Source organism: Triturus cristatus, chromosome 6 (genome assembly GCF_964204655.1).
Source record: "Triturus cristatus chromosome 6, aTriCri1.1, whole genome shotgun sequence".
NCBI classification, from domain to species: Eukaryota; Metazoa; Chordata; class Amphibia; order Caudata; family Salamandridae; genus Triturus; species Triturus cristatus.
In genome coordinates this window covers 379,234,340-379,260,936 of record NC_140589.1, presented here as the reverse complement: position 1 = coordinate 379,260,936, position 26,597 = coordinate 379,234,340, and the positions used below count along the sequence as shown (strand labels likewise).

Sequence of the window (26,597 nt, the reverse complement as noted above, 5' to 3'; positions counted from 1 at the left end):
TGAAAAAAGTGGTGACGCTTGTATAGAATAATTATACCGTGCCTGAGGACATGTTTATGTACGTCGGTATAGGGATTATGAATACCGAGAGCCTGGTGTCGAAGAAACAGGAGCAAGCTACTAGGTAAAAGTTCACCTGTTTAGAATCGTTATTGTTGTGTAGATCAGAAATGTATGTAAAATGGGGTATACATGACAGGACTATCCTAATAGACATGACATTGGCAAAAAAATTGTGTGTTAAACAATGTTCAGATGAATGGGAAAGGGAGGGTAGCAGCATTGCCTTTTTTTCTGTTGGTAGCGATTCTTGTGCTACAGGGCAAGAATTTTCAGAACAGGACAGTGTTGTTTAGTGTAGACAACATGGATGTAGTGAATACTGCTAAGAGCCAGTGTGCCTTGGATGTAAAGGTCTTGTAATCACTAAGAGATTTTATTCTTGGATGTTTGCACTACAACATTGTGTTCATACCAAAGCATGTTCCAAGGGTCAACAATGATACTGCAGATACATTTACTTGTTATCTTATAGTAGAGGAGATTCCAGGGACTAGTTCCGGGAGCAAATGGCGACAGGGTGCTGATGACAGATGAACCTTTGAAGATAGGGGGTTCAGAATGATTGAGTTCACTGAAGGATTCCCGGTGCCGTCGACAAAATAGATTATATGAAATAAATCTTTGGTGTCCAGAGGGAGGAAAAGGACAGTAGAGCATAAGGATGGTGAGAGGCAAAGAGATGATGTGCATCATTTCATTCAGTCACTGATTGATAAAGCCTTGTAACCGATCACTATAGCAGGTAGGACGCCAAAATATGCTTCTTATAGAAAGCTACTATGGGGCTCAAAGCCTTCAACTGCGGACATAGAGAGGAGGATGGCAGAGGGGTGGGTGACATAGAAGGGTGAGAATCAGGGGATGAGAGGCCATTGACAATAGCACTGCTGAAGAGGGTAGTGCCAGCTTTGAAGGATGTATGCAGAGATAGTAAGATACTGCTTTTTTCGTTGGTGGTGGTGCTGTTGTTCCTCAGGGCTTTTCATGTGTCAGAACTACTAGGCATGTCTAAAGAGAGTGGATTATGCAGGGTGGAAGTCACAGAAAAAGGAAAAATAACTGAATCTTGTATAATAAAATTGAAAATTGTTTACAAGAAAGAGCTAAGTTGGTTGCATTAAGGAGTTGTCCTGTGCGGAGTTAATGTTCATTAAATTGATGGCAACTTTACATTAGCTGTGGATTATAGGGAGCGGATTAGCTTGGTTCAAATATATCCAGTTTACAGTTACTTGCTGTGTTGTGTAAGGTGTTGAAAAACATTTATGAACTTACTGGCGGAGGGGTTTGGAACACACTCTTATAAAACATGCACCACTACAGAGTCAGAGGTAAGAGAGTGCTCAACGGAGCAGATCAGAGATATAGGGAGATAGAGAGATGCGCGCTGTAAGTGTTAAGCTCCCCCTGAGCGGTTATTAAAGTGAATTTTCTCTGGTTAATTGTTGTTGCTTATTGTTTTGTAGGCTGCGTTCCCAGCTCTGAAAGGGATGACATTGAAGAATGGATCTGTCACCATTTGTTTACAAAATAGGCAGCTCAACTTGCAGAGAAGAGGGATTTGGGGAATCAACTCGGGTACAACAACACAAAGGTGCAGGTCAAATGGTGGGGAAAGGCAGAGATGATACACGTTATTGTCCACTTTGGCAATGCTGTTCAGTAGTTAGAAATATCCTAATGTACTGATTGTGCATGTTAGGGAAAAGAACCTTGTTCAGCTAAAATGTGTGGCATTGCTTAACATAAAGAGGGATCTGCAAGACCTGAAGAGACTGTTGTCGGGTAGGACTTATGTGGACTGAATTGATTCCCAAATCAGAGCGGCATGGTGCTGGGATAATACAAAAGGGAACTTTAGATAAAGCCAGGAGAAAATTCAAATGCGAGATGACGAATTTCTGTAGGGAGGTGGGTGTCAGTCGAATTATGCACCCGGATATTCGCTTTAAAGAGCAGCAATTTCTCAGAGACAATGGAATACATTTATCTGTTCTAGGAACTGAATTATATTTAGTGCAGCTGTGGAATGAACCAGCAAAGTTGTTGGGGAACGATTGAGGTGGTAAATGTTGGTGTGTGGCACAAAACCTCCCCTACAGAGGCTTTCTCGCAGTGGAGGGTTTACAGAATGCTTTGGGCCCAATGAAGGTTGGCAACACTACTTTTTGGGCGGTTCAGCTTGGGGAACAGGGGCTACAGGAAGTGAGTTAGAAAAATTCAGAGTTTATTTAAGAAGGGAACAGAAGTATGTGGTATATTACAAAATTAAGTTTTGCTTGGGGGACAGATGACATTGGAGCTGTGCCCGCTGAAATTTCTAGGAGGGTGGTTCAGTCCAGGATTGCGAGGGTCCCACTGGCAGGATGTCTGGGTGACGGGGAGCTACAGAGGATTAAGAGGTGAGGTGCACGATGACAGTGTGTTCTTTCAGGGAAAGGGACAGAACATTGCCTATCCAAGAGAGCAGAGCTAGTCTTTTTGGGTTCCCATCTGCCCTTCTTTGGTTAAAGAGATTAGAACAGGTAGAATTGGGAAGTAAGACTTAACTTGATAGCACAGGTGCATATGGGTTCATAGCACAGTATTAATTTGTCACAGATGAGTAGATGCTACTTTTGAGCAGATGTACAGACTGTTTTAGGACATAATGAAGGATGTTCAGGCTATTGGTCGAGTCGATCAGCTTAGGGGTGGGGTGTACGGGATAGGGGATTCGGAGGGGAAATAGCATTTACAACGCGGTCATTACCACGCATTACCTGTACCATTCATATATTACAATGCGTATACCTTTACCACGAATGTCTTTACAACACACATATATATATATATATATATATACCCCCGCAATTGGTGGCACCTGTCGTGTGTTCTATATTTGAAAAAAACAAGGTAACCCAAACAAGGTAATCAAGGACCTTTGGTAATAGTACTTTAAAAGAAACAGAGGTCCTTAGAACAATGAGGGTACAGAAAGAATAAATATAGTCCAGAATCGATACTATATTAGGGGGATGTCCAGCCGGACAAACCCTTTTAATTCTTCAATGTAATATTCACATATACGAAAACATACTTTTTGTGGGACACAGTCCTGTATCCTTCAGGGAGAAATGACATCACATAAAGAACAATTACATACAAGTGAACAAAAGGGCATTTCAGGCAAGACGGGAAGAGCTTATGTACATTATCCAATGTTTAGAAGCTTTTTTTACAACAACAATTGCACTTTTTTACACAGTGGATTAATGTGCACGTTGTTAGCTTAGGTCGACGACGTTTCGATCCTGTCATGAAATACTAGGATCATCATCAGGACAAAATAATTTGCTGGCCTGAGCATAAGAAATTGCCCAATGGACTCAGTAACCCTTGTGTCCGGAAGGGGGGGGGGGAAGTATGGTGAGACCGTAAATAATTGGAAAAAGTTGCGCTCGAGCAATGCTTACAGACGCGTATGTTAACCTGTACGAGGACAGGCCGATGAGTGAAATTCCAGCGGGTTGGATTAAGGCAGGGTGGCAATGCACTCAATGCTGCCTAGGTCCTCCAAAATAGGGATTCCGAGTCGGAATCGGTGGCACCCGTCGTGTGTTCAGCAGGATTGGTGAGAAACGTGCAGGGATATATATATATATACATATAAATATTATTGCTCCCAAGGTGCCCACGTGGCAGGAAAGCACTCCAGAACCAGCGATGCCTCTCGATGCCCCAGCAGAGGAAAAATGCGGCCAGACGCGTTTCGAGTTCCTATCTCTTTTTCAATGGCCGTTCACCTGTGTCCTGTGGCCATGCCCCGCCTACATACTCTGCTACTGCCTCCTGATAGGCGAGTGTGTAACTGGCAGTTCCCACAGAATTGTGGTTAATGTAGTGCGGCACAAAAATAAAACCCTGAATGGGTGCCAAAGGATAAGGATCACTCATGCTCGCCCTGGATGGGCTGACCCCTCGGTAAACTTCATCTTGGCTTTGGTTCCCTCGAGGAACTGGGGAGATCCCCAGCTGACGACCCGCATATGTTAGTGCGGTGGTGCTCTCCTCGCGGCTGGACAAGCCGCGTGTCAATTATTGCTCCCAAGGTGCCCACGTGGCAGGAAAGCACTCCAGAACCAGCGATGCCTCTCGATGCCCCAGCAGAGGAAGATGAAGTTTACAGAGGGTCAGCCCATCCAGGGCGAGCATGAGTGATCCTTATCCTTTGGCACCCATTCAGGGTTTTATTTTTGTGCCGCACTACATTAACCACAATTCTGTGGGAACTGCCAGTTACACACTCGCCTATCAGGAGGCAGTAGCAGAGTATGTAGGCGGGGCATGGCCACAGGACACAGGTGAACGGCCATTGAAAAAGAGATAGGAACTCGAAACGCGTCTGGCCGCATTTTTCCTCTGCTGGGGCATCGAGAGGCATCGCTGGTTCTGGAGTGCTTTCCTGCCACGTGGGCACCTTGGGTGCAATAATTGACACGCGGCTTGTCCAGCCGCGAGGAGAGCACCACCGCACTAACATATGCGGGTCGTCAGCTGGGGATCTCCCCAGTTCCTCGAGGGAACCAAAGCCAAGATGAAGATTACAGAGGGGTCAGCCCATCCAGGGCGAGCATGAGTGATCCTTATCCTTTGGCACCCATTCAGGGTTTTATTTTTGTGCCGCACTACATTAACCACAATTCTGTGGGAACTGCCAGTTACACACTCGCCTATCAGGAGGCAGTAGCAGAGTATGTAGGCGGGGCATGGCCACAGGACACAGGTGAACGGCCATTGAAAAAGAGATAGGAACTCGAAACGCGTCTGGCCGCATTTTTCCTCTGCTGGGGCATCGAGAGGCATCGCTGGTTCTGGAGTGCTTTCCTGCCACGTGGGCACCTTGGGAGCAATAAAATACATACATATATATACATACCCGAGAGAGGTGGCGCATATGCCGGCATTTCGCCTTAACAAAATGAAGTAGTGTTCTTTCTGTTTCAAAAAAATGAAGAAATTGTAATAATTGATTTATAACTCGCAGCCATTAAATAGGCCAGCTGAGAAAAAACATATTTGTGATCAATGGTGTCAAAGGCAAATGCATGTCAAAGAAAGTTAACAAAAGTTAACAAAAGGCTTGTTCACGGGAACAAGCCTTTTGTTAAGGCGAAACGCGTTGGGCATGGCGAACATCTAAAATAAAACCGCCCTGATTCCTGTACACCAGTGAGTGCATTTCTATTATTTTTGCCGCGAGGCAAAATCCTGCTTTCATTGATACCGGCGTGGCTCTGCCGGAAATAAACGCACCGCCCCATTGAAGAGCGCCGGCGTCGACTAAGTGGGCTACATTGTGGATATAATATATATCCAACCATCCATCCATCCATCCATCCATCCATCCTACTGGCAGTCGCCAGTATGTGGTGATAGTTAGGACCATGTTTCTATCGAAAAGGCATTTTTTTGACTTGCCTATATCTATGGTGGCGTTTGACGAATCTTCACAAAATTCTCCCAAAAAAGTGTCATCATGTGTCTTGTTGTGCACGTTAAGTTTCGGCGTGATCCATCAAGTGGGGGACAAGAAAAAGGGGTGGGGGGTGAAACAAAATACGATTTCCGTGTTAATTTCCATAAGAGCTTTGAACACAACTACAGCCTGAACTGCTGGATGGAATGTTGGCAGGAAGGTGGATTTTGGTTCGCAGATCACGCTTTCAGTTATCTGGTGTAAATCTGTTCAGTAGTTGCTGAGAAAGAAATAAGGATATCTGGGTGCAGCCTAGGCACAGATTATATAGGGGTGGGGATCTGATTGGCTGTCAACACTTCAACCAGGAAATGTTGGCAGCCATCTTGGAACTCTGCTTCAGCCAAGTCCCAAAAAAGATGTTTAAAAAAAAAGAAAGAAAGGGAGGCAGGGTAGGATTTCACTGACACCCTAGGTGTGGTGGCGAATCCCCCTGAAATCTCAAAAGGGCCAAACATCATTTTTATTTTATTTTCCCGAAAAAAGTGACGGCGGAGAGCTGCAAATCTGCTGCAAAAATGTTGACCTCCTGCGCTTGTTTTGAATACAGCCCCTGGGTTGGCCAGGTCCCAGGGGAATATGTTTTTTAAAAAGGAGGTGGGTGCACACGGCCGCCCAGCTTAAGGATCATTGAGCCCCGGGACCACCACCTCCCCAGGGCTTTATTAATCAAAAGGAGATGGGCGCACAGGGCCCTCCCTTTCATGGGCTCTATAAGCCCTAGGGACTATTAACTCCCTGGGGCTAAAGAAAGATTGATGGGGGGGTCTGTGCCGTTCCCTCTCCCCAAGCCCTAGTGACCACCACCACCCGCAGCTAAATAATACCAAATCGCAAGCCCCATGGACCCACCGGGCTCTAGGGATCACCACCTTCCCAGGGTCAAATATTTATTTTTAAAATGGGTGAAGCGCCATGTGCCCCCCCTCGGGGTTTTATACGGCTCCTGGGACCACTGCCTTCCCCTGGGGCTGGCCTGTGCAGATCAAAGAAGTGGGGCCATGTGGCCCCTCCTCCTGGGGGCAATAATAGCCCTGGGAACCGCCACCCCCCAGGCTGGGGGGAAAAGACAAGAAAGAGGCAAAGTAATGGTCAGAAACAGGCAGAATAAAGATCAGCATCGACCAGAAAGAGGAAAGATGAAGGTCAGAAACTAGCAGAAAGAGGAAGAATAATGCTCAGAAATTAGAAGAAAGAGGCAGAATAGAGGTGACAAACTAGCAGACAGAGGCAGAATAAAGGTCAGCATCGAGCAGAAAGAGGCAAAATAAAGATGAGAAACAAGCAGACAGAGGCAGAATAAAGGTCAGCAACAAGCAGAAAGAGGCAGAATAGAGTTCAGCAACGAGCAGAAAGAGGCAGAATAGAGGTCACCAACAAACAGAAAGAGGCAGAATAAAGGTCAGAAACGAGCAGCAAGAGGCAGAATGAAGTTCAGAAATGAGCATAGAGAGGAAAATTAAAGGTCAGTAATGAGCATAAAGAGGCAAAATAAAGCTCAGAAGTGAGCAGAGAAAAGGCAGAAAACTAGGGGTGGGTGGGAAACTCTGTTCTGCTGGCAGAGTCTGCAGAGTTTTACCACTCTGCACTCCCGCTTGGAACGTGGAGTTTGGCAAAAACTCCACCTACCGCCAGCGGAGTGGAGTTTACCGGCGCGCTCAACCCTAGACTTCATTCCACAACCACTATTAAACCAGAGTGGATGAGAAAGGGGGCAGGGCCTCCAACAAAGTCTCAGCAATCCCCTGTGGGGGCCTTACTTGTGGCAACAATAGGCTTCTTGGCCTCAAACGAACCTCAGCAGCCAAAGGGACTTCATCCTCCATGAAATAGTGCACCAGGAGGCCCCTTTGCAGAGTGGATGAGAATGGGGGTGGGGCCTCCAACAATGTCTCAGCAATCCTGCTGTGGGAAACTTACATTTGGCAACAGTAGGGGGTTATTGGCCCCCAATAACCCTCAGCAGCCAAGGAGAGTTCAGCCCACAACCAGTAGTGCGCCAGGAGGTGTGTTTGCAGAGTGGTTGAGAAAGGGGCGGGGCCTACGACAAGGTCTCAGCCATCCTGCTGTGTAGGACTAACTGGTGGCAACAATAGGGGCTTTTGACACCCAATGACCCTCAGCAGTCAATGGGACTTCAGCCCCCAACCAGTAGTGCACCAGTGGGCATGTTTGCAGAGTGCTTGAGAAAGAGAACAAGGCATTGCCGCTGTGTGGGACTAACTGGTGAAAACTATAGGGGTTCTTGGACCCCAACGACCCTCAGCACCAGGGGAACGTCATCCCCCAAACAGTAGTGCACCAGGAGGCCCTTTTGTAGAGTGGTTGAGTAAGGGGTCGGGGCCTCCGATGAGGTCTCAGCAATCCTGTTGTGTAGGACTAACTGGTGGCAACAATAGGGGCTTTTGGCCCCCGACCCTCAGCAGTCAATAGGACTTCATCCCCCAACCAATAGTGCACCAGTGGGCATGTTTGCAGAGTGCTTGAGAAAGGCGACGGGGCATCACCAAGGTCTCAGCAATCCCGCTGTGTGGGACTAACTGGTGGCAACAACAGGGGATCTTGGCCCCCAGCGAACCTCAGCAGTCTAGGGAACTTCATTACCCAACCAGTAGTGCGCCAGGTGGTGTGTTTGCAGAGAAGTTGTAAATGGGGACTGGGCAATCCAACTGTGGGGCACTTACTAGTGGCATCAATAGAGGTTCTTGGCCCCCAACGGCCCTCAGAAGCCAGGGGACTTCATTAGGGGGTGGCCGAGCAATACTCCACCCGCTTACGGAACTCAGCGGAATTTGGCAGAGTTTTTCGTTAACAACATGTGTGGTAATGGCATGCGTGGTTCCTTCATACAACCTTTTGGGAGAGTTCACAGTTTATTGAGTAAGGTAACAGAAGTCTGTGGGACACAACTAAGGTGAGTTAAGCAGGGTCTGAGCGATAAGTGGTATGGATTTGCAATTGTTAACGTTAAAAGGCGATTGTTTAGGAAAAGGGGTGTCCTTCGACTAGGTTGCATCTAGGTATAGTGAGGCCTTAATGTTAGTCTGTATGGAGAGGTGTCATGGGTTGATGATGTGATATGCATCTTCCTCATAATAGTATCCTTTTTCACGCACATTAAGTTGCAGCACAGTTTCACCACCTCGTCCGATGGGGGTTTAAGTGACAAACAACCTTGGAGCTGTACTCTCCAAACTTTTCTGGGGGGTGTAGCAGTCCATGGATTTTAGGGGCTCTCATTGGCAGGGAGCCTGGAGGGGCGCGGCTACTGGGGATTAAGAGGTGAGGGGTAAGATAAGGTGTTTTTTCAGGTAAAGTGACAGCACATTGGTTAACTAGAACTGTGGAGCTAGCCTTTTTGGGTTACCATTTACCTCCAATGCTTAAGGCGATTATAACAGTTCGAACTAGGTACAAAGGCTTGATTTGATAGCACAGGTGTCTGCACAGATGAGCAGGTGTTACAGCTGGGCAGGTTTAGAGACTGTTTTAGGACATAATGAAGATTGTTTATGAAACAACTGGTTGGACTGATCAGTTCGAGAGGTGGGGGATCCAGGGTAGGAGGTTAAGAGAGTTTAGGGCTTATTTAGTAAAGAAACAAAAGTCTGCAGTACGTTACGAAGTTAAGTTATGCAGGGTATTGTTTTACGGTTCCTACTAATTCACAAAGACTGTGCATTTGGACAACATATGTGTCAAAACAATGGAGAATGAGTCCACTTATTCCATCAGAATACGTTGCCTAATTCCTGGCTCGCTCACAGTGCGCCATCTGGACCCCCTAAACCTCACAGGGTCCTGGATGGTATCTGAAACCTTAGAACAAGACAACCATAATTCCACCAAGGAAACCATGGAACCGGATCTATCCTTTCGTTGTTATCTCAGGCAGGCCCAAAGGGAGACACAAGAAATACACATAGTGGCATTTCAAACATTTATTGGTGCAATTGGATTCTTGGGTAAAATATGTGGGCTGCAATTATTAGCAGAAGGAAACAAAGCATTGAAACCAGCATTACAAGAATAATGAAAAAGATGAATAGTGCAACCATTATAATTATTGCAGTGATTATATGACTACACATAATTCTACTCCTACCTAGCACTATCTATCCTAGAGAGCATAGTGAGATGCGTTTCTGCCAGATACCTAGGAGTGGCCCAAGTCCCCATTTACCTGTGCGTGTTGATTCATCCGAAAGCCATTCTGGTGTAGAACAGGCCGCCGTCCCTCGCAGGATAGTGATGAGAGTCAGCAGGGCTAGACATCATACACGGGCGAACGACCAAGATAATCTATGGAAATGCTCCTCTTTCGAACAATGTCTTTGGGGTAGTTTACAAGCATTGGAAATGCAATAGGCCTCGCATTTACGCGTTGGAGCTATTGACATTGCAAATGACAATGCCTATTTTTTTTGTGTCCGTTTTTAAAACATAAATAAAAGGCATTGTTATTTACAATGCCAATAGCTTAAACTCACGTAAAAGCGAGACCTATGGGCGTATGTGGCACGTTGGGTGAGGAGAGTGCAGTTTTACGCGTGGCGGAAGCACAGTGTGCCGAGTGTCTTTTGCTCATAAACATGATGTGCCGAGAGAGCAAGAACAGATGCAGTCTTGTAAGCAGATAGTAATGATTTTTGCGCTGCTGTGCATTCCGAAGTACAGAGTCCACTAAGGAGAGTAAAAAGTAAAAACTGTTAAACCAAAAGAGCCCAGAAGGTCCTCTCTATCTCGGGTCGGGGAACGACAAAGGTTCCCTTTTGGTGAGCACCATCGCTCAATTGACACCATGACGCAGTTTTCAGCACGCCAGAGCAGCTGCAAACTCTGCAAATCGGAGGTGATGGAGAGATGGGTGGGAGGGGGAAGCGGGGCGATTAGGACGAGCAGTTTAAAGTTTTATCTGAAGACAAAGCTCCATTAGTAACTGATACACTGTGTGTGAACCGCTTCCGACCGCAGAAGCTACGAAGCATAAATACTGCGTGATAACAATCTCATCACTGAGACGCTGCAGCCAGCTGGGCAGAAACACACACGTCATAAAATATATCGGCTTCACAGGGCTCTGGACTGCTCAGCTCAAGTCCTTTAATCGGATAACCCTGGAACAATAGCACGAAAACAACACCCAAGTGCTACGCAACAAACACCAAACAAATATCACATTTCGTCATCGAGGAAGTGCGCAAATGAGAAAAAAAAAGGGCTCACCCAGTAATTGAGGGAGACAGTATAATGCCGCAAGCATTCTCGTATCTTTTAATAAAAGCTTCCAAAACAGTAAATAAATGTTCCTAAAAGGGCAAGGAGGAAAATATTTCACTGCATGCACTTATTTTCTCTTTGCCAGCACCCCCGCCAACTGATAGAGAACCACAGAGTTCGGATTGGTAGACTGTGCCAAGGGTCGAAACCACATGAAAGTTGTTCACTAATTGAAGCCTAGTTTCAGATGCGGAGGAGGCAGCGGAGAAGGAAGATATCCCGGGCTGCCGGGTGTGTGTGAAATCTGCCATCCGTCCACTCCTGCAGCCTCAGTGACACACCAGCGCGTGCTCGCACACACATTCGCACGCATCCACGAACTCACACATACACGGGGATTAGATGAACAAGAGGCAAGAAGGCACGACAAAGTAGTGCTCAAAGTCTGAACAAGCTGTCACCATTAGGTGAACAGCCGCTTGTTTATATTTGCATCGCGATTTCACTTTAAATGAAAGCGCAATGCAAATATAAAACAAGCGGCTGCCCTTGTCAAAGGCAACTAGTTAAAGGAGACTGTATAACGCCGCATGTAAAACATCCAGTCCGGATGGGCCGTACAAAAAGGAGACAGGGCGGTAACAAAAAAGCCTCATTTTCAATCGGAGGCCAGCGTTTAGCATAAATAATGACCCGAGTCAATGGGAATGAGGGGCGGGGTTTCAAGACCCCTTCTCAAAGCGTATCGATGACAATAAGCTTGCAGAGCGAGGAGCGCATGTGCGCTCCAGCGCTAGGTCTGCGAGGCCTAATAAAAACTGGATCCATTCGCGCTGTGCCTTAGTTCAGATGCCTATGTCATCCTTTATTCTACCGACTCTGAGCAGTCTCCTAACGGACAACAAATGCAGAGCAGTGTGCTCAGTGTACTTGGTCCTTGGACAAGATGTACAGTGTTGTGATAATATGCCTATGAAAATGCATTTGTATGCAAAACACCTTCCGAGTACATTATCGCATGCAAGAACAATGTGCTACAATTCACCGTCTAAAAGATGCCAAGATTAAACGTGATCATGTAAAATGGGAGTGTTTGTACAAATGCCCTATTAACCCTTACGGTAGTTATGAGCGAGAAATTATGTTGATTTGCAATTCTTAAAGTTAAAGAGTGATGTTTGGGGGTTGTTTGGTTAAGTTTAATCTATGTATAGCAAGACCTTAATGTTAATATGTATGGTGATGTGCCAAGGGTTGTTAGTGTAACACACATGTCTCATTAAAGCAGCTGTTTCACACACATTAAGTTGCAGCATGGTTTCTGGGGTATGCGGTCTTACCCGAAAGTACATGTTTTAAACAAGTATGCTCGAAGCACTATTAAAACCATACCCTGATAGATTACTCTATTAAAATCACTTTTCACCCTGCTTGCAAATGTCAGACATCTCCAACTGCAGGTTTCCACCAACTCATGGATTTGCCTTCTGACTTTATGGGGATTCACAAAGAATTCCAGTAGTACTCCGATATCCAGGACAGTTGTGTTATTTTCCAGAGTCCCAAAATTTGTTAACGTTGATTTACCACAGCATTTCGTTGCTGAGAAGACCCTTTCATTAAACACCAAAAGGAGAGTGGGGTGTTACTGTCACAATCCCACCGTGGAAAGGTATTTACATTTGACGTATTTGCAACTACCTGCAAAGTGTTTGTGAATACCACCTCCGCGCCCTAAGCATGAAAGGTACTGGCAGAATTATTACTGTCCTAAGAGCCCTTTGCACTTTTTCTGGAGAACTTCAGTTGCACCTGGATGGGAAAAAACGCGAATGGAATTGCACCCAGCGTGGAACTAGACTCTAGAGTAGGGTGTCATGTACCGAAACCAGCAGACATTATAGACAATTTTGGTGAAGACAGAAATACAACGAAGTAATAACAAAGAAAGCACAAAGACAAACAACCACCTGGGGGTAATTGTCATTTACTCTACACAGTGGGCCACCATGAAACAAAGCAATCATTGGTTTAAAGAGTGTCTGCATTGACATGCGATGTAAATCAGAGAAAGTTTCTCTTTTGCTCACGTGCAGAGCTAAAATTAATAAAGTAGGAACTCTGAAATATAAAGAGGAACGACTCAGAGACTGTTAGAGAATAGCATGGCTGCAGCTCTGACTCGTGCATAAAAAAGTCTCCATGTATATCCTTTATGAATATTAAAAAGGATTCAAACCCTGGGGTTACTGATCAGGGTAGCCTTAACAAGCGAGATTCCAGGAACGAAGTTACGACCGGTGTTAGCCTTCAATTACCGCAGACATAACTTACCATACAAAGCGGTGCAGTATGATGCAACTGAGTTGCGGTGCTGCATTAGAATATATGTTCTATAATTCCGATAAACCTCATATTTTAAAAATGTTGTTACATATTCTTGAAATGGCTTCACTTCGAGGTTTTGAACGGATTCTTAAAATGCTCCTATAAGGCTTAATTTCTGCTTATAATGCTGCCTGTTTCTAGGGTATATTGCTTGTGTGGTGTTGCTTAAGGTTCATTCTGGCGAGAAGAGAGAAGGCTATTTTGCCTTACTTGCCTTTCACTGACTGGAGGCAACATCGGAAGAAGCACTGATAAAACTCTGATTTGAAAAGTAAATCATCTCACAGCCAGCAAGAGTGGCTTGCACCCATCACATGGGGGAAGGCGAAGGGGAGCTAGTACATGACGCACCTTATTTGATGCTTCCGAGATTGCACAACAGGACTTCCTGCTGAAAGTGACTGCATAGAAGCACAATATCCCTCTTTTAGACGCATAGTATACCTCACTCTAAATCCCTCTTCCACGTTCCTTGGATGGCCATGGTAACCGGCATAGGAACTGGGAAAAATGAGTTGATGATGATCCATACCCCACTCACACATCATTCAGCTCCCGAAATAGTCCTTTTCAAGTGCTTTACCGCCGGGTGTCTTTAGCATAGACATGCATGTTTCTACAGTTCTCTCGCAATCTTCTGTGCTTGGATTTCTCCTTGCCTTTGCCTCTTAAGACCATCTTTTGCTGTACATCCTTCTCCAAAGCTGACCAACATATTCACAACTTCTTCAAGTGCTGGATCCCGTGAATACCCTGGAAGGCTGCATTCGCTGCCCGTCTTTTGTTCAGTTCCATCAAAAAAGCTTCTTTGGTAATCTTCCATCTTATGGGATTCTCTGACGCCTAAGAATCTGCACAGGTTTGCCCAAATAAGGCTGCAGGTGAATGGAACTTCACTATTTTGGCATGTTTCTCAGCTAGGTTAAATGATTATTCCAGGATTGCTTGTTCTGCCAATACAGGAAGCGCCTTTTTAATCTGGGATCTTTGGCACAGGCTCTTTTTTGTACCAGAGCAATTCCGATGTCTCCCCTTGGCTTAGCTCCATCGGGCCACATTTAAAGTGATTTTTCGTGGCCTCACACTCCTGGATGCAGACCCAGCCACCTTCCAGAATCTCAGATAGCAGATCCAGTTAGGAACCACTTTCTAGTCTTAGCAGTACTCAAGTACTCTATGTCGTAGATCACTCTGACATATTGTTTGGGCCTAGATCTATCAGGTCTACAAATTAACAGCTTCCTGGCACTTTTCAGTGTCAGAAGAATTATCATAACTCTAGAAACATAGGTCAAACACAGAAACCTTAGTGTTTGGGCCCATCACTCAAGGTTGAGAAGCCCTTGGCACCTACCCTTACAGAGATTGGAAGTTTGGCATGACTCTGCTAACCAGATGATTGCAGAGATGCATTCTGAAGGAGCAATGGCTACAGGATTAATCAGAGCTAATACCTAAAATAACATGTACATTTGTAAAGTGCACATTCAACCATAGGAGGGTCTTGTAGTTGAAGGAGAGAAATGTATTGTTGCCCAACTCCATAGTACTTGCTTACAAAAAGGAACAATTGGATTTTTTTTAAAGAGCAATCAGGTGGGTCTCATACCAAAATAATGCCAGGGTAAACACATTTATGCATGATGCTGAGAGGCCTAGCAGTCCCTATAACCATGAACCTGTTGTGTCGGGTGAAACGGGGAATAAAACAGATTTTTTTCGCAGATGCAATTCTGTTAGGTGAAGGTAGGCCAAAGCAGGCCTGGCATCCAGGCGTACTTGGTAAAATACATCACTAGGATGGAATGAAAGAATATTAGGAATAAGCTCTAAAGCACCAGGTGCAGGTTCGTCTCAGCTAACTCCTGAAGGATGGCTTTCATACAGCTCCCCAAGAATGGAAAGACAGGCGTCTTGGAGCCTCAGAAGACTGCATCACAAGAGCCTGTACAGTAGCAGAGATCCCCAGGATGCCAGAGGCTGTTTACTGAATTGAAAGTAGTAGTTCCTTACAAACAGCATCAACTATAGGTGGGTGTGGTGAAGCAGAAAACAAACCTATGTGTTCTGAAAGTAAACAATGTTTTTCGGCTGCACTTCCATCAGCACCAGTGCCAGCACAAGATTGATGCTTCAAGATTTGATCATGAGCTTTATCATCAAATCCCTTCTAACTACTGTCTGTGATCAACATCTAAGCTCATTTTACATTTAGCTTTTGAGTGGCCAAATAACTTAACGCCTGTATTGAGTTCATTGCATTACAGGCTACACACGTGCATTTCCGTGATTTATCAAATTGACTCTCAAGATCCACTGAGGTTTGGCCTAGTTGTGCTGTATGATCACACAGTAGCACATTGCTTGACACGAGGTCTGCAGTGGAAAGACATATACAGCTTGGAGTTGCTCTTGGTAGCGAATTATATTTTTAAATATAAACGAAATGAAAGAGAGCTAACTTCGTCAAAAGATGGAAACAATCTTCATCTGCCCTCCAGAAATGGTCTGATAAAGTTAAACGAACTTTTTAACAATATATATTGGTGTATACCTGTAAAGAGGATTTACTGTGGATAGTAATATAATATAAATTCACTGTGACAAAACACACTCAATGAACATAGCAAATGAACCTATGGGTGGGCAAATGCATTTAGAAATAATAATGCAAGTGATTAAATTATTCTGGTTTAGATTCTGCAATGTAATTCCAAGAACTGTTACATTAAATTTGTAATAGAATTAGGATGTGGTTTTTCATATTGGTGTTTCATTATACATATGTGATGGACGGAATTATTCTAAAAATCTAGATGTGACCAACACAGAAAAAGGAGTTCTGCTCTTGTGCTTGAATTGTGACCCACGCACGCCTATTTTTCTCCCCGTGGCTTCGGTCCCTTGTATCCTCAGCTGCTGGGTGCCTAGTGACCGAACACAAAGGGAAGGCTCTATATACAAATATGGAAACAGGACAAAAAATATGGACCTTATCAGTTTGGGGGATGGCTCTCTATGAAATATTATTGAAGTTGTGTCAAGTACATATGATATTTTATTCAAGTTATGGGAACAAAAATAAAGAATGAAGAAAGTCTTTTGAAGGAAAATGATGCAATGTAGCATGCATTACTTTACTGCTGATTCTCTCTAAACACAAGCCCCCATGAAACATAAGACGCTGCCAAGATTCTTCAGTGTTCCTTTCTGTCTGCTGCTTGGAGTGGGAGAAGAGTGGCTGTATTTCATTTCGGTCTAATGCTCTTGTCTGCTACCCGTTCTCCTAATTTCCTAACCACTCTGTCCTGTCATAATCTCCCGCCCTTTCGCCATTTCACCTCCCTTAGCTGAATAATTCATCCTAGTCAGTAGGAAAGGACAGGACGCCGCGCTTCCCTGTTGAATACTAAGGTACCAGATTGCTTCCAGCTCTTGGCAGGAACAGCTCCGTCCTGTCCTGCACTTCATTCGACCTTCAGCAGAGCCGCCGCCGTCGTCTCGCCCGATAGGTGCAACAGCTGTGCATCTTCACGCTCGCACGTGACACGTTATTCATGGTTTACTAAAGCTTGTTAGACAGGTGATGGTTCTTCCTTCTTGTAAGAAATACATATTCTAACATCATACCTTTAGAATTGCCAGCTATAACCAATGCAAGCGCAAGTACCAAGCCACTTTACACAGCACCAGATTCGAAATTCTGAGGGGAAACAGTGAGAGGTGTGTTCGCTTTTGATCTTTCTCACGTTGGGATAGTGGAAAATCTGATTTTGTGTTGGGAGGAGCGGGTGCCAGGGCTCATGTCTTGCCATCTCCAGCAAATGAAAGCCGTGGAATGGCGGATCACACATTGTCATTATAATGTGTGTGAGTGTACGGTCGTGAGCAGGACTAGATTTCTGTCTGCCCAGAGTGTCCCTCGTACTGCCCGTGCAGTAAATAAAGTGAAAATGAGGGAAACGTGTCCTGTTTCTCTCCCTCCTGTAGCCGGACTGTGCAAAGGCAGTGTGCGATGCTGCTCCTTCCGGCGCATGTGTGACAGTAGGTCGAGCTGCTGCCCTCTGGGCTGTGCCTCTAAGTGAAGCTTGCATTACTGTTGCATGGCAGCCCCCGCCCTGCGCGAGGAACTGTTGCTGCCATGTTTGTATGCGATGGTGGCAGCTTTCTTTGCTGCTGTAAGTATTGTACGTGTGCTGGCATTGGAGATGTGATGGAAACACCCACTGCTTTTGCCCCAGACATCTTGGCTGGTTAACATGAAGCGTGGCCATAAACAAAACATGTTTAGCTCGCTCTCTGCTTTTACAATATTGTATAAAGAGACCAGATCAGTCATTGACATCACATTTAGAGCACCATCTGTGTTCGTGTATTTATTTAAGGATTCTCTTTATAATGCATTTCAAAACTACTGCTATAGAAGATCACGAGAACATTCATCATGAATGAGAGGGAAGATGATTTCCGCCCAACTTTTTTTTTATCAACTATAGCATTATGAACAATTGGGACTCTGGGGAACTGCGCATTACAAAAGCCGAGAAGTAAACTTACTTTTGTTGTAGCAGGTTGCTAAAACACCTTTGTCTGCAGGACTTGTAGTTATTTGCCAAATTTCCCCCACATGGTGGAGAAGCACATTTTTATTTATAATGTTATTTTCATCATCAAAATCGATCACGTGTATCTATAAAAGCAAAAGTTAAATCAAAATTACCAATAGTTTATAAAGTTTGCATTCATTAAACATCAGACTTGCAAATCAAAAAAGATTATGAACTTTATGAGAAGTGAATAAAATCATACATATGCCATAAAAAGATACAGTCCTGCAACATCATCCATACATATTGCTCTCCACAGGTCCATCACACGATCTACTAGCCACTGTCCAATATAATCAATTATTAAAAAAATACATTAAGCTATACAAACCTTGCTGGCCACTATCCAATACGATTCACTTCTACAAATTACAAAACAGCCTAACACAAGGCACCCAGGCCCCTTTGACTTATACCAAGAACAATCACATTATCGAGAAAGTGCATCCATATTCCGGAAGTGCTACGTAGCGGGACAAATCATATCAATGTGCTCTACAAATGCACATGATATAACATTCAGCTAAGGATGGCTTTTTTCAGGGGACGGACGTGTACACCCGGAAGGGTATAGTAGACGTGTTTAAGGCCCCCTAAAGCAAGTGTCCAGTAATACACAACCACCTGACCCGGAGCGACTTGCTGGCTACTTGGCTGGTCTGCCAGTCCCGCGCTTAGGGGATGCTGTGGCCCAGGAGCTGGATGCCCCTCTTACCTTGGAGGAGGTCTGGACGGCACATGCCAGCCTTCCCAGTGGGAAGGCCCCAGGTAGTGATGGCTTCCCCTCTAAATGTTATCAAGCCTTTGTTCCCTTGCTCAAGCAGCTGGCGCTGGAGGTGTACCAGGAGGCCAGGGACACTGGAGTACTGCCTCCTTCCATCACTATGGTCTTGAAACCTGGCCCTTGTGCGTCTGATCCATCAGTCTATCGCCCACTTACGATGAATAACAGAGGCACAAAAGTGCTCTGCAAAGCACTAGCCCCCACACTAAGCCTGGTGATTAATGCATGATGACCAATGCAGTTTTATTCCTGGTCGTAACACTACTATGAGTTTGCGGTGATTGCTGCATGTTCTGCATGAGGTGGAGGACAGAGATGAGGAACTGGCAATTTATTTCCCCCCTCCCCCTGTTAAACGGTAGCGGTAGTTTCAGTCGATAACCTTTCAAGTACTGCCCGGCGGTAATCGCCTCTTATACCATTCGATGTTAAACCAATAAAGAGGCAGGCGCCGGAGACTGGAAGGCAGGAAACAGAGTTTTATTCCGTCGGAGCAGAACACATCAGATCAGACAGCAAGGTATCGTCACGAGGTGCTCTAACTGCATCTCTGAGGCCTGGCCTCTTATACACAGGTTTATGACTTTATTGCAGGGTTATCGTACATGGCACATTCTTGAGATTGTCTTGGAACACGAAAGAACATCCTCGGAATCCCCACTTCGAGCTCGTTCCCACACATATCTACAGTGGAAGTCCCCACCCCATCTACAGTAGGAGATGGCTATCACACAGCTGGACATTCCGCCAATTCCCGGGGGTGTGTGCGACCGGCCGGGTCTCAGGGGGTAGGGGCTTTGATCTACTGTAATCCCTTTGATGTGGGGTGTTTCCCTTACAGTAGGGGCAATAAACTGCATCCGCAGGGCTAGGTGATGGCCTGGGATCGGTTCGGACAATGGGGCGCAGAGGAAGGGGGTTATCAAAGAGATGCATGACCATGTATGGGATGTCGGTCAGGCGTGGGATGTGGTTCCATGGCAGGGTCGCGCAGAAGGAGAGGGTTTATGGCCCGTGTATGAGCGAGCGGGGGTGGCCGGCGCGCGGGGGATGCTTGCAGCGCCAGGGGGACGCGCTGGCGATCGGCATTAAGCAGGGAGAGACCAGGGTGCCTAAAATGGCTGCCGTGCGCTTTCCTGTGTGTCACGCTGGGGAGAGACAAGATGGCGCAGATAATGTTCAGTTTGCAAGCTAAATTTCCACAGTCCTCCCTTTTAACATGTCTCGCCAGCTTGTCTAGTTCGGATCTATCCCCATAATACTACGAACTTCCATCTCATACAGAGCTTTCATTCGTTCCGCTTCAAAGTTCAAAGTCCTAGGGCAGATGCAGTTCATAAAAAGCGAACATAAAGGTGGCAGACACTGAATCCCCAAGCAGCATCCACATAGTATCACAATTGGTATTAGGATAAATGAAAACAGCCTCCATCCCCAACTTCTAATAGTGTCCCAAAACCAATTCCCCAGTGACCATTCTTCTTGCTCCTGATGAACCTCTGCGGAAAGTCTGTGGAGGTGTTCAATTGCTTTGTAGACTGAGGGTGAGTTATCCGGTACGTAGGTACAACAGCTGGACCCAATGATGCGGCATGCTCCTCCACGATCAGCCAGAACCACATCTAGAACGAGGCGGTTCTGAAGAGCCACTAGGCGGACGGCCTGGAGCTCGGCGGTGTTGTTGGCGAGGATGCCAGCCGTAATGTTCATCGCCGTTTCGACTGCCTGGGTTAAGTGGCGGATGGCACGGCTGTTTGCCATTGGACCCCAGAGTGGAACAAGACCTTTTACTGCGTCCATGAACTGTGCTCCGGTGGAGTCGGCTTGCACAATGTCTTTGGCACGTTTCTGTCGGTGATGGTTTGCTGGAGCCACATATGTCGGAGGAAGGACAAAGGCGATGTAGCAGGTGCCTCCCCAACCTTTCGGAAGCCAGGTGTAGGCCTTAGTACCACAGACGAAGTACATATTCGGGGAGGCAACAAAGGAGGGTGGATCAACTGAGTCCAATGTTCGGGTGATGAGGCAGGAGCTGTGGCCCACCAGCTGCGCCCCCAGGCCTTCGAGGCACACAAATCCAGTGATGTTGATGACGGATAGGGCCACTGTTAGGGTGGCGGCCGTCCGTTTCCGGAGGTAAGAGAAGGTGGTTCTAGCTGGGTTGTTGAACACTTGCATTTCAACTCGTTCTTTGGCAGGGATGTCCATGTGAAAGGAAGTGTTTGATCTCAGAGGGCAGAAGGGGGCAGAAGTTTTTCCAGTTTTGTTCAGCCAGAACCCATGGTAGAAGTGCGACACAGTTTTGCCGGAAGTGGCATTGTCCCTGTAGCTTTCCTGCAGGAGGATTAGCCAGGCGAGGCAGGAACCATGGACAGAAAAAGGTAAAGGGATGAAAGGGATAGAGTGTCCAGTGGCATGTGGTAGCAATCCACAGATCCAGCAATTAGTGGCGTTGGCGGCAAGATTGTGTTGGTGGAGCAACTGCACAAAAGAGTTATTCCAGAACTCCTTACGCCTTTCTCGGAGTTGGGGTGAAAGTGAGATCAGATGGTGTTCTTTCATGGTGGTAGGTTGAACGGTGGTCAGCAATGTCTTATGAGCGGGTGTGCTCTCCTCCATGATCCAGAAGGTGACCATGAGGAGAAGGCAAAAGAGAAGGGTAATGAAAAGTGTAATAGTCTTTGAGCTGTGCATTCTGTCAGTCTTTGGGTTTTTGTAGTGGATCTTCGGACGTCCGGTTGCTTCCATCATCTTCATGTCGGGCGCTTCCATCACCTTCAAGAGACTCGGTAGCGGGCAGAACCACAGACTTTGTTTAGTTTCTCTCCTGGTGGCCTTTGAGGTGACTAGGCTACCGCTCTGAGATTTCCACTTAGTTTGTGGTCTGCTTAGCCGAAGTTCTCTCCTTTCGTCACAAGTTATACCCTTCCTTGGATGGCACGGTGGGATCGGGATATTTCACTAGCTCAAGTGTCTCCGTATCTGGGCGGCGGTTCAGGGATGGTCGGTCTTTGTCCAGAAGTTCTTCTTGGGCGGTGAAGTTGTCCGTAGTCGTCAGGGTCGGTGATACCTTCTTGCAGTGGTGTGCATGCAGCCAATTGCGTTTCCCCTCCACTCGAAGAGCTGTTCGGGTGGTGATCAGGACTTGCAGGGGGCCCGTCCACCGGGGCTCCAGACTCTTGGTGCGCTGGAAGTTACGCACTAAGACAAAGTCGCCGGGTTGGATGTCGTGCCCGGGGCCCCTGGAAACATCGGGAATGGCTTGCAGCACCTGCTGATGGATAACAGACAACGTTTTAGTTAGGTTATACAAATAGTCAGACATGAGGACGTCCGGGACGTCGTGGATGGATGTTGGTTTTGGTGCAGTCCAAAGGTTCATGGGCCGCCCGAAAACGACCTCGTAGGGGGTTAAGTGGTGTTTAGTGGGGGTGGAACGCATTGATAGCAATGCTAGCGGGAGAGCGTCTGGCCATTTCAGTCCTGTGGTGGCAACTATTTTTGCTATCTTAAGCTTCAATGTGGCATTATGTCGCTCAACCAAGCCTGCGGATTGGGGATGGAAAACAGCGTGGAATTTCTGTTTCACACCCAGCCCCTTTAAGATAAGTTGGATAACCTCGGCTACAAAGTGGGGGCCATTATCGCTCCACAAAATTCGACAAAGGCCGTATCGGGGGAAGAATTCTTTCAGTAGTACTTTTGCGGTAGTCATAGCGGTGTTGTCGTGGGTTGGATAGGCCTCCACCCACTTGCTGAAGGCACACACAACGACAAGTACGTACTTAAAACCTTGGCACCTTTCTAACTGGACATAGTCCATTTGTAGGACTTCAAAGGGGTGATTGGGAACCCCAAACCCTCCCCGGGGTACAGCAGTTCCTTTCCCAGGGTTGTGTTGGAGGCATACCAGGCATTGTTGGACCAGACGTTTGGCTGAGTCTGGGATTTTGTCGTTGTGCCAGACTTTGGAGATGAGTTCGATCATGGGGGCAGACCCTATGTGTGCGGGGGAGTGTGCCATGGTCAGCATGGGGATCAAGTATGAGTCGGGTAGCAACCATTTGTTCGAGTCTTTAGTCCGCCAGCAACCGTCATCGTCCTTCAATCCCTCCCGGGCCCATAGAGTTAATTCGTGTGGTGTGCTGGCTAGTTGGATATCCCTAATCGTTTCCCTAGCATCCTTCCATTTCTCAGTTTGTGACCTGGTCACGTACATATGGGTCGTGGACCTATTCTCGGCTGTGGTTCGGGCAGTAATGTCAGCTAGTGCATTTCCCTGTCCTATAATGTCTGTCACCTTCTTGTGTGCCTGGCATTTGATCACAGCCAGCCGTGTGGGGAGGAGGACTGCTTCGGTCAGGGCAGAGACTAGATCTCCATGCAGGATGGGTGTGCCATGGAAAGTCAAGAATCCCCTCTCTTTCCATAAGAGCCCAAAGTGGTGAACTACCCCGAAGGCGTACTGACTGTCTGTGTAAATGTTTGCGGTTGTCCCTGCTGCCAGGATGCATGCTCGTGTGAGAGCAATTAGTTCCGCCGCCTGTGCGGATCGCTGTGTGATGCGGGCTGTCTCAACAACTGTTCGGGCTGTGGTGACTGCATAGGCAGCTGAGGTGGTGCCATCGGGGAGCTTGATACATGAGCCATCCACCCACAGTTCTCCGTCAGGGTCCGGGAAGGCAGTATCTCGGAGGTCAACCCTATTCTTGGTCTGTTCGTCGGTGAGGGTCACGCAGTCATGTATAGGGGACGCATTGGGGTCAGCGTCAGGGAGAGGTAGTAGAGTAGCTGGATTCAGAGTGGTGCATCGTTTCAATGTGATGTGGGGTGCAAGCAGAGTTAGTTCGTAACCAGTCAGTCGTGCGCTAGTCAGGTGTTGGGTCTTGGTTTGGTTTAGGAGGGTGTCAACCGCATGGGGTACCAATACTGTGAGGGGGTTCGAGAGCACGATCCCCTCACTTTGCCGGATAGAGACAGCAGCGGCGGCTACTGCTCGAAGGCAGGCGGGCAAAGCTCTGGCTACAGGGTCAAGAGTGGCAGAGAAGTAGGCACAAGGGCGTTGTTTAGGGCCTATGGACTGGGTTAGAACAGACAACGCACATCCCTCCCTTTCGTGGGTGTAGAGGGAGAAAGGTTTAGTGTAGTCTGGGGTTCCTAGGACTGGGGCCGAGCAGAGGGCGTCTCGTAATTCTTTGAAGGAGGATTGGCATTCGGGTGTCCAGGGGAGGGGGAAGGGGACATCTTTAGCCAGCAGGGAAAGCAGAGGTTTTACAATAAGACTGAAGTTTGGCAACCATTGTCGACAAAAGGAGGTGAGGCCTACTAGAGACCGCACTTGCTTCTGAGTTTTGGGAACAGGGGTTTCTAGGATGGTCTGAATTCGGTCAGGGGTAAGTTTCCTCCCGTCTTTGGATAGTAGGTGGCCTAGATATGTCACTTGGGGTTGGCAGAATTGCAACTTCTTCCTGGAGACCTTGTGACCGTTTTCCGCGAGGAAGTGGAGGAGGTGAATGGTGGCTGTGACGGCAAGTGGAGTGGTGTCGGCCGCCAAAAGAATGTCATCGACGTACTGTATTAACACCACTCCATCGGGTAGTTGGACTGCATCTAGTTGTCTCTTGAGGGCTTGGCTATAAATGCTGGGACTCTCAGTGTAGCCTTGGGGTGCCCTACAGAATCTGTACGAACGGGCTTTTAAAGTGAAGCCGAACAGGTAGCGGCTGTCTGGGTGGATGGGGATGGAAAAGAATGCGTTCTTGAGATCAATAACGGTAAAAGTGGTGGCAGTGGACGGAATCAGGGTGAGGATGGTGGTGATGTCTGAGACCACGGGGTACTGAGGTATGACTACTTTGTTAACTTCTCGTAAGTCAACAATAAAGCGGTATGCTTTCTCATCTCATCTCCCTCGCCTTGCTTTTTTACAATGGGTAGGATAGGGCTGTTGCAAACATTACTGACTACTTCTTCTACCACTCCTGCATCGACTAGGGACTCGATGATTTCCACCAATGCCTTCTCGCCTTCGGGCGATATCCGATACTGTGGAAGCTTTGGGAGCACTGCGTCCGGTCGGACGGTTATGTGTACTGGGTCGATCACCATGCGCCCTACATCTGAGTCGGTTTTAGCCCATAGATGTGAAGGTAACGTGTCGAGTAGGGACAGGTCAGCATCGGTTATAGAGAGCATACGCCGTGTGTGACAAGGTCTGAACAGATCTGGGTTATCGTGCAGGATGACTCGAACTCCGTCTGGGGAGCATCTGATGGTAGCTCGAAAATGTTTTAGCAAATCAAGTCCCATAATAGCATCGGGGGTGTTGGAGGAGAGTAGAAAGGTCGTGTCAGTGGCGTTATCTTCTAAGTCAAAGGAGATTGGTGCTGATAAGGGGTTAGTGGAGGGCGTTCCATCGAAGCCTATTGAGGTTACGTGTGAGCCAGACAAGGGTGCCCTAGGAATCAGTCGTTTAGATAACGCACTACGTGTCGCCCCAGTATCTACCAGGAATGGAGACTTGGTGCCCAAGACCTTAGCAGTGACGTAAGGACCTTGCTGGTCAACACGGAGTTCGACTGGATCCCTCCCTTGCCCCTGGCGGTCCTATGCGAAGTCATGGGTGCTTTCGTAGTCGGACTGCTGACACTGGTTTTGTCGGGGGCGATCAAAGGTGTTTGGTCTGCCTGGCCTGTCGTTGATGGCGTCGTTCGTGTACCCTCGTCCCTGTCCTCTATTTCTGGGGTCATATGCTGTGTCTCTGGGGTCCCTATTTTTGTTCAATTCCAGAAGGACCGGGCACTGGGATTTCCAGTGTCCGAACCCTCTACAGAACGCACATTGGTTCCCATCTAAGTCTCTTCGTCCGTTGTAGGGTGCAGGGGTATGATCTCTAGAGGGTAGCTTTCTAGGAGCGGTTGGTTGGTAATTCCCTTTCGGGGGCTCCCTTCCTATGGTCACCCCTTGCAACTGTGCTATCATTACCCTCTCCTTCAGTTCCTTTTTCTTCCTCTCTGACGCCCTATCGTTCTCATTCTTTTGGTTTTCGTAGTATTGGGCCATCTGGAGGATTGCTGCGGGTTTGGAGGCTGCCCAACTACTCTCGCTGGTCTGTAGCTTCTGGGAGACTTCTTGTGACAGACCCTTCACATAATTCTGGACAAAGAGGTGATGTCCGATTGCAGTGGTCATGTCCTGGCCACTATAATCGGAAAACACAGTCTCGAATCGAGAGAAGTATTCAGACACATCCTCCTGGGGTTTCTGGCGACAAGCCGTCACTATCGACCAGTCTACCTTTCTTTCTGGGATTAGAGTCTTCAATTTCTGTACAATCTTGTCTGGGAGCTCCAATATGGCTTTCGGGGGTTTCTGTCCCGGTTCTCGCTGTTTATCTATGGTATCGAGTTGTACCCAGGTATATCCGAACGGCTCAGCGTGGTCAACTTTCCGGATTTGCTTCCACACATCAGCCGGCAGACATAATCCGAAGAACAAGTCGATATCTGCTAAAGTCATTATTGTTGAGCCTAAGGCTGTACCTAGTTCGGTGTAGAAGGCAGTCGGGTTCTTTCTTAAGTCGGGTAGAGTTTTTCTAAAGGTCAAAATATCTTGTCGGTCCCATGGCTGGTAGACCCAATTATATACAACCCTTCCCTTCGCATCTTGGTGGTTGATGTCGTCATGTGTTCCCTGACCTCGTGGGGGGACCCAGTAGGGGGCGGCCTCTTTGATGGGCATCATGGTATCAGTCCTTCCTTCCTGGGGCTTAGTCGCTCTGGGGGTTTCTGTTTTGGTGGCCTGTCTGTGTTCTTTAAGGTGTCGATAGACCTCGAGTGTACGAGTGAAGAGGTTCGTCACATCGCCCTCTCCTTCTTCCCCAATGTCTACCTTCCTATATAGGGCCGCTAAGCCTTCGGGACCTTTATCGTGGTACCTATCCTCATATGTATTCAGGGCGTGATAACAAAGTCGTACGACAAAGTGTCGTCTGCGGCTGTCGGCATATGAGTTATAC

General features: G+C 47.0%; 1 protein-coding gene across 1 annotated transcript in view; it reads right to left on the bottom strand.

The window, feature by feature from the left end:
• Positions 1 to 26,597, bottom strand: part of EIPR1 (EARP complex and GARP complex interacting protein 1) — a 689,682-nt gene that overhangs the window by 541,442 nt on the left and 121,643 nt on the right. The window contains exon 3 of the mRNA XM_085610774.1: positions 17,747 to 17,879. Within this exon, the coding sequence (XP_085466900.1) occupies positions 17,747 to 17,879 (133 nt within the window). The remainder of the gene's footprint in view (positions 1 to 17,746; positions 17,880 to 26,597) is intronic.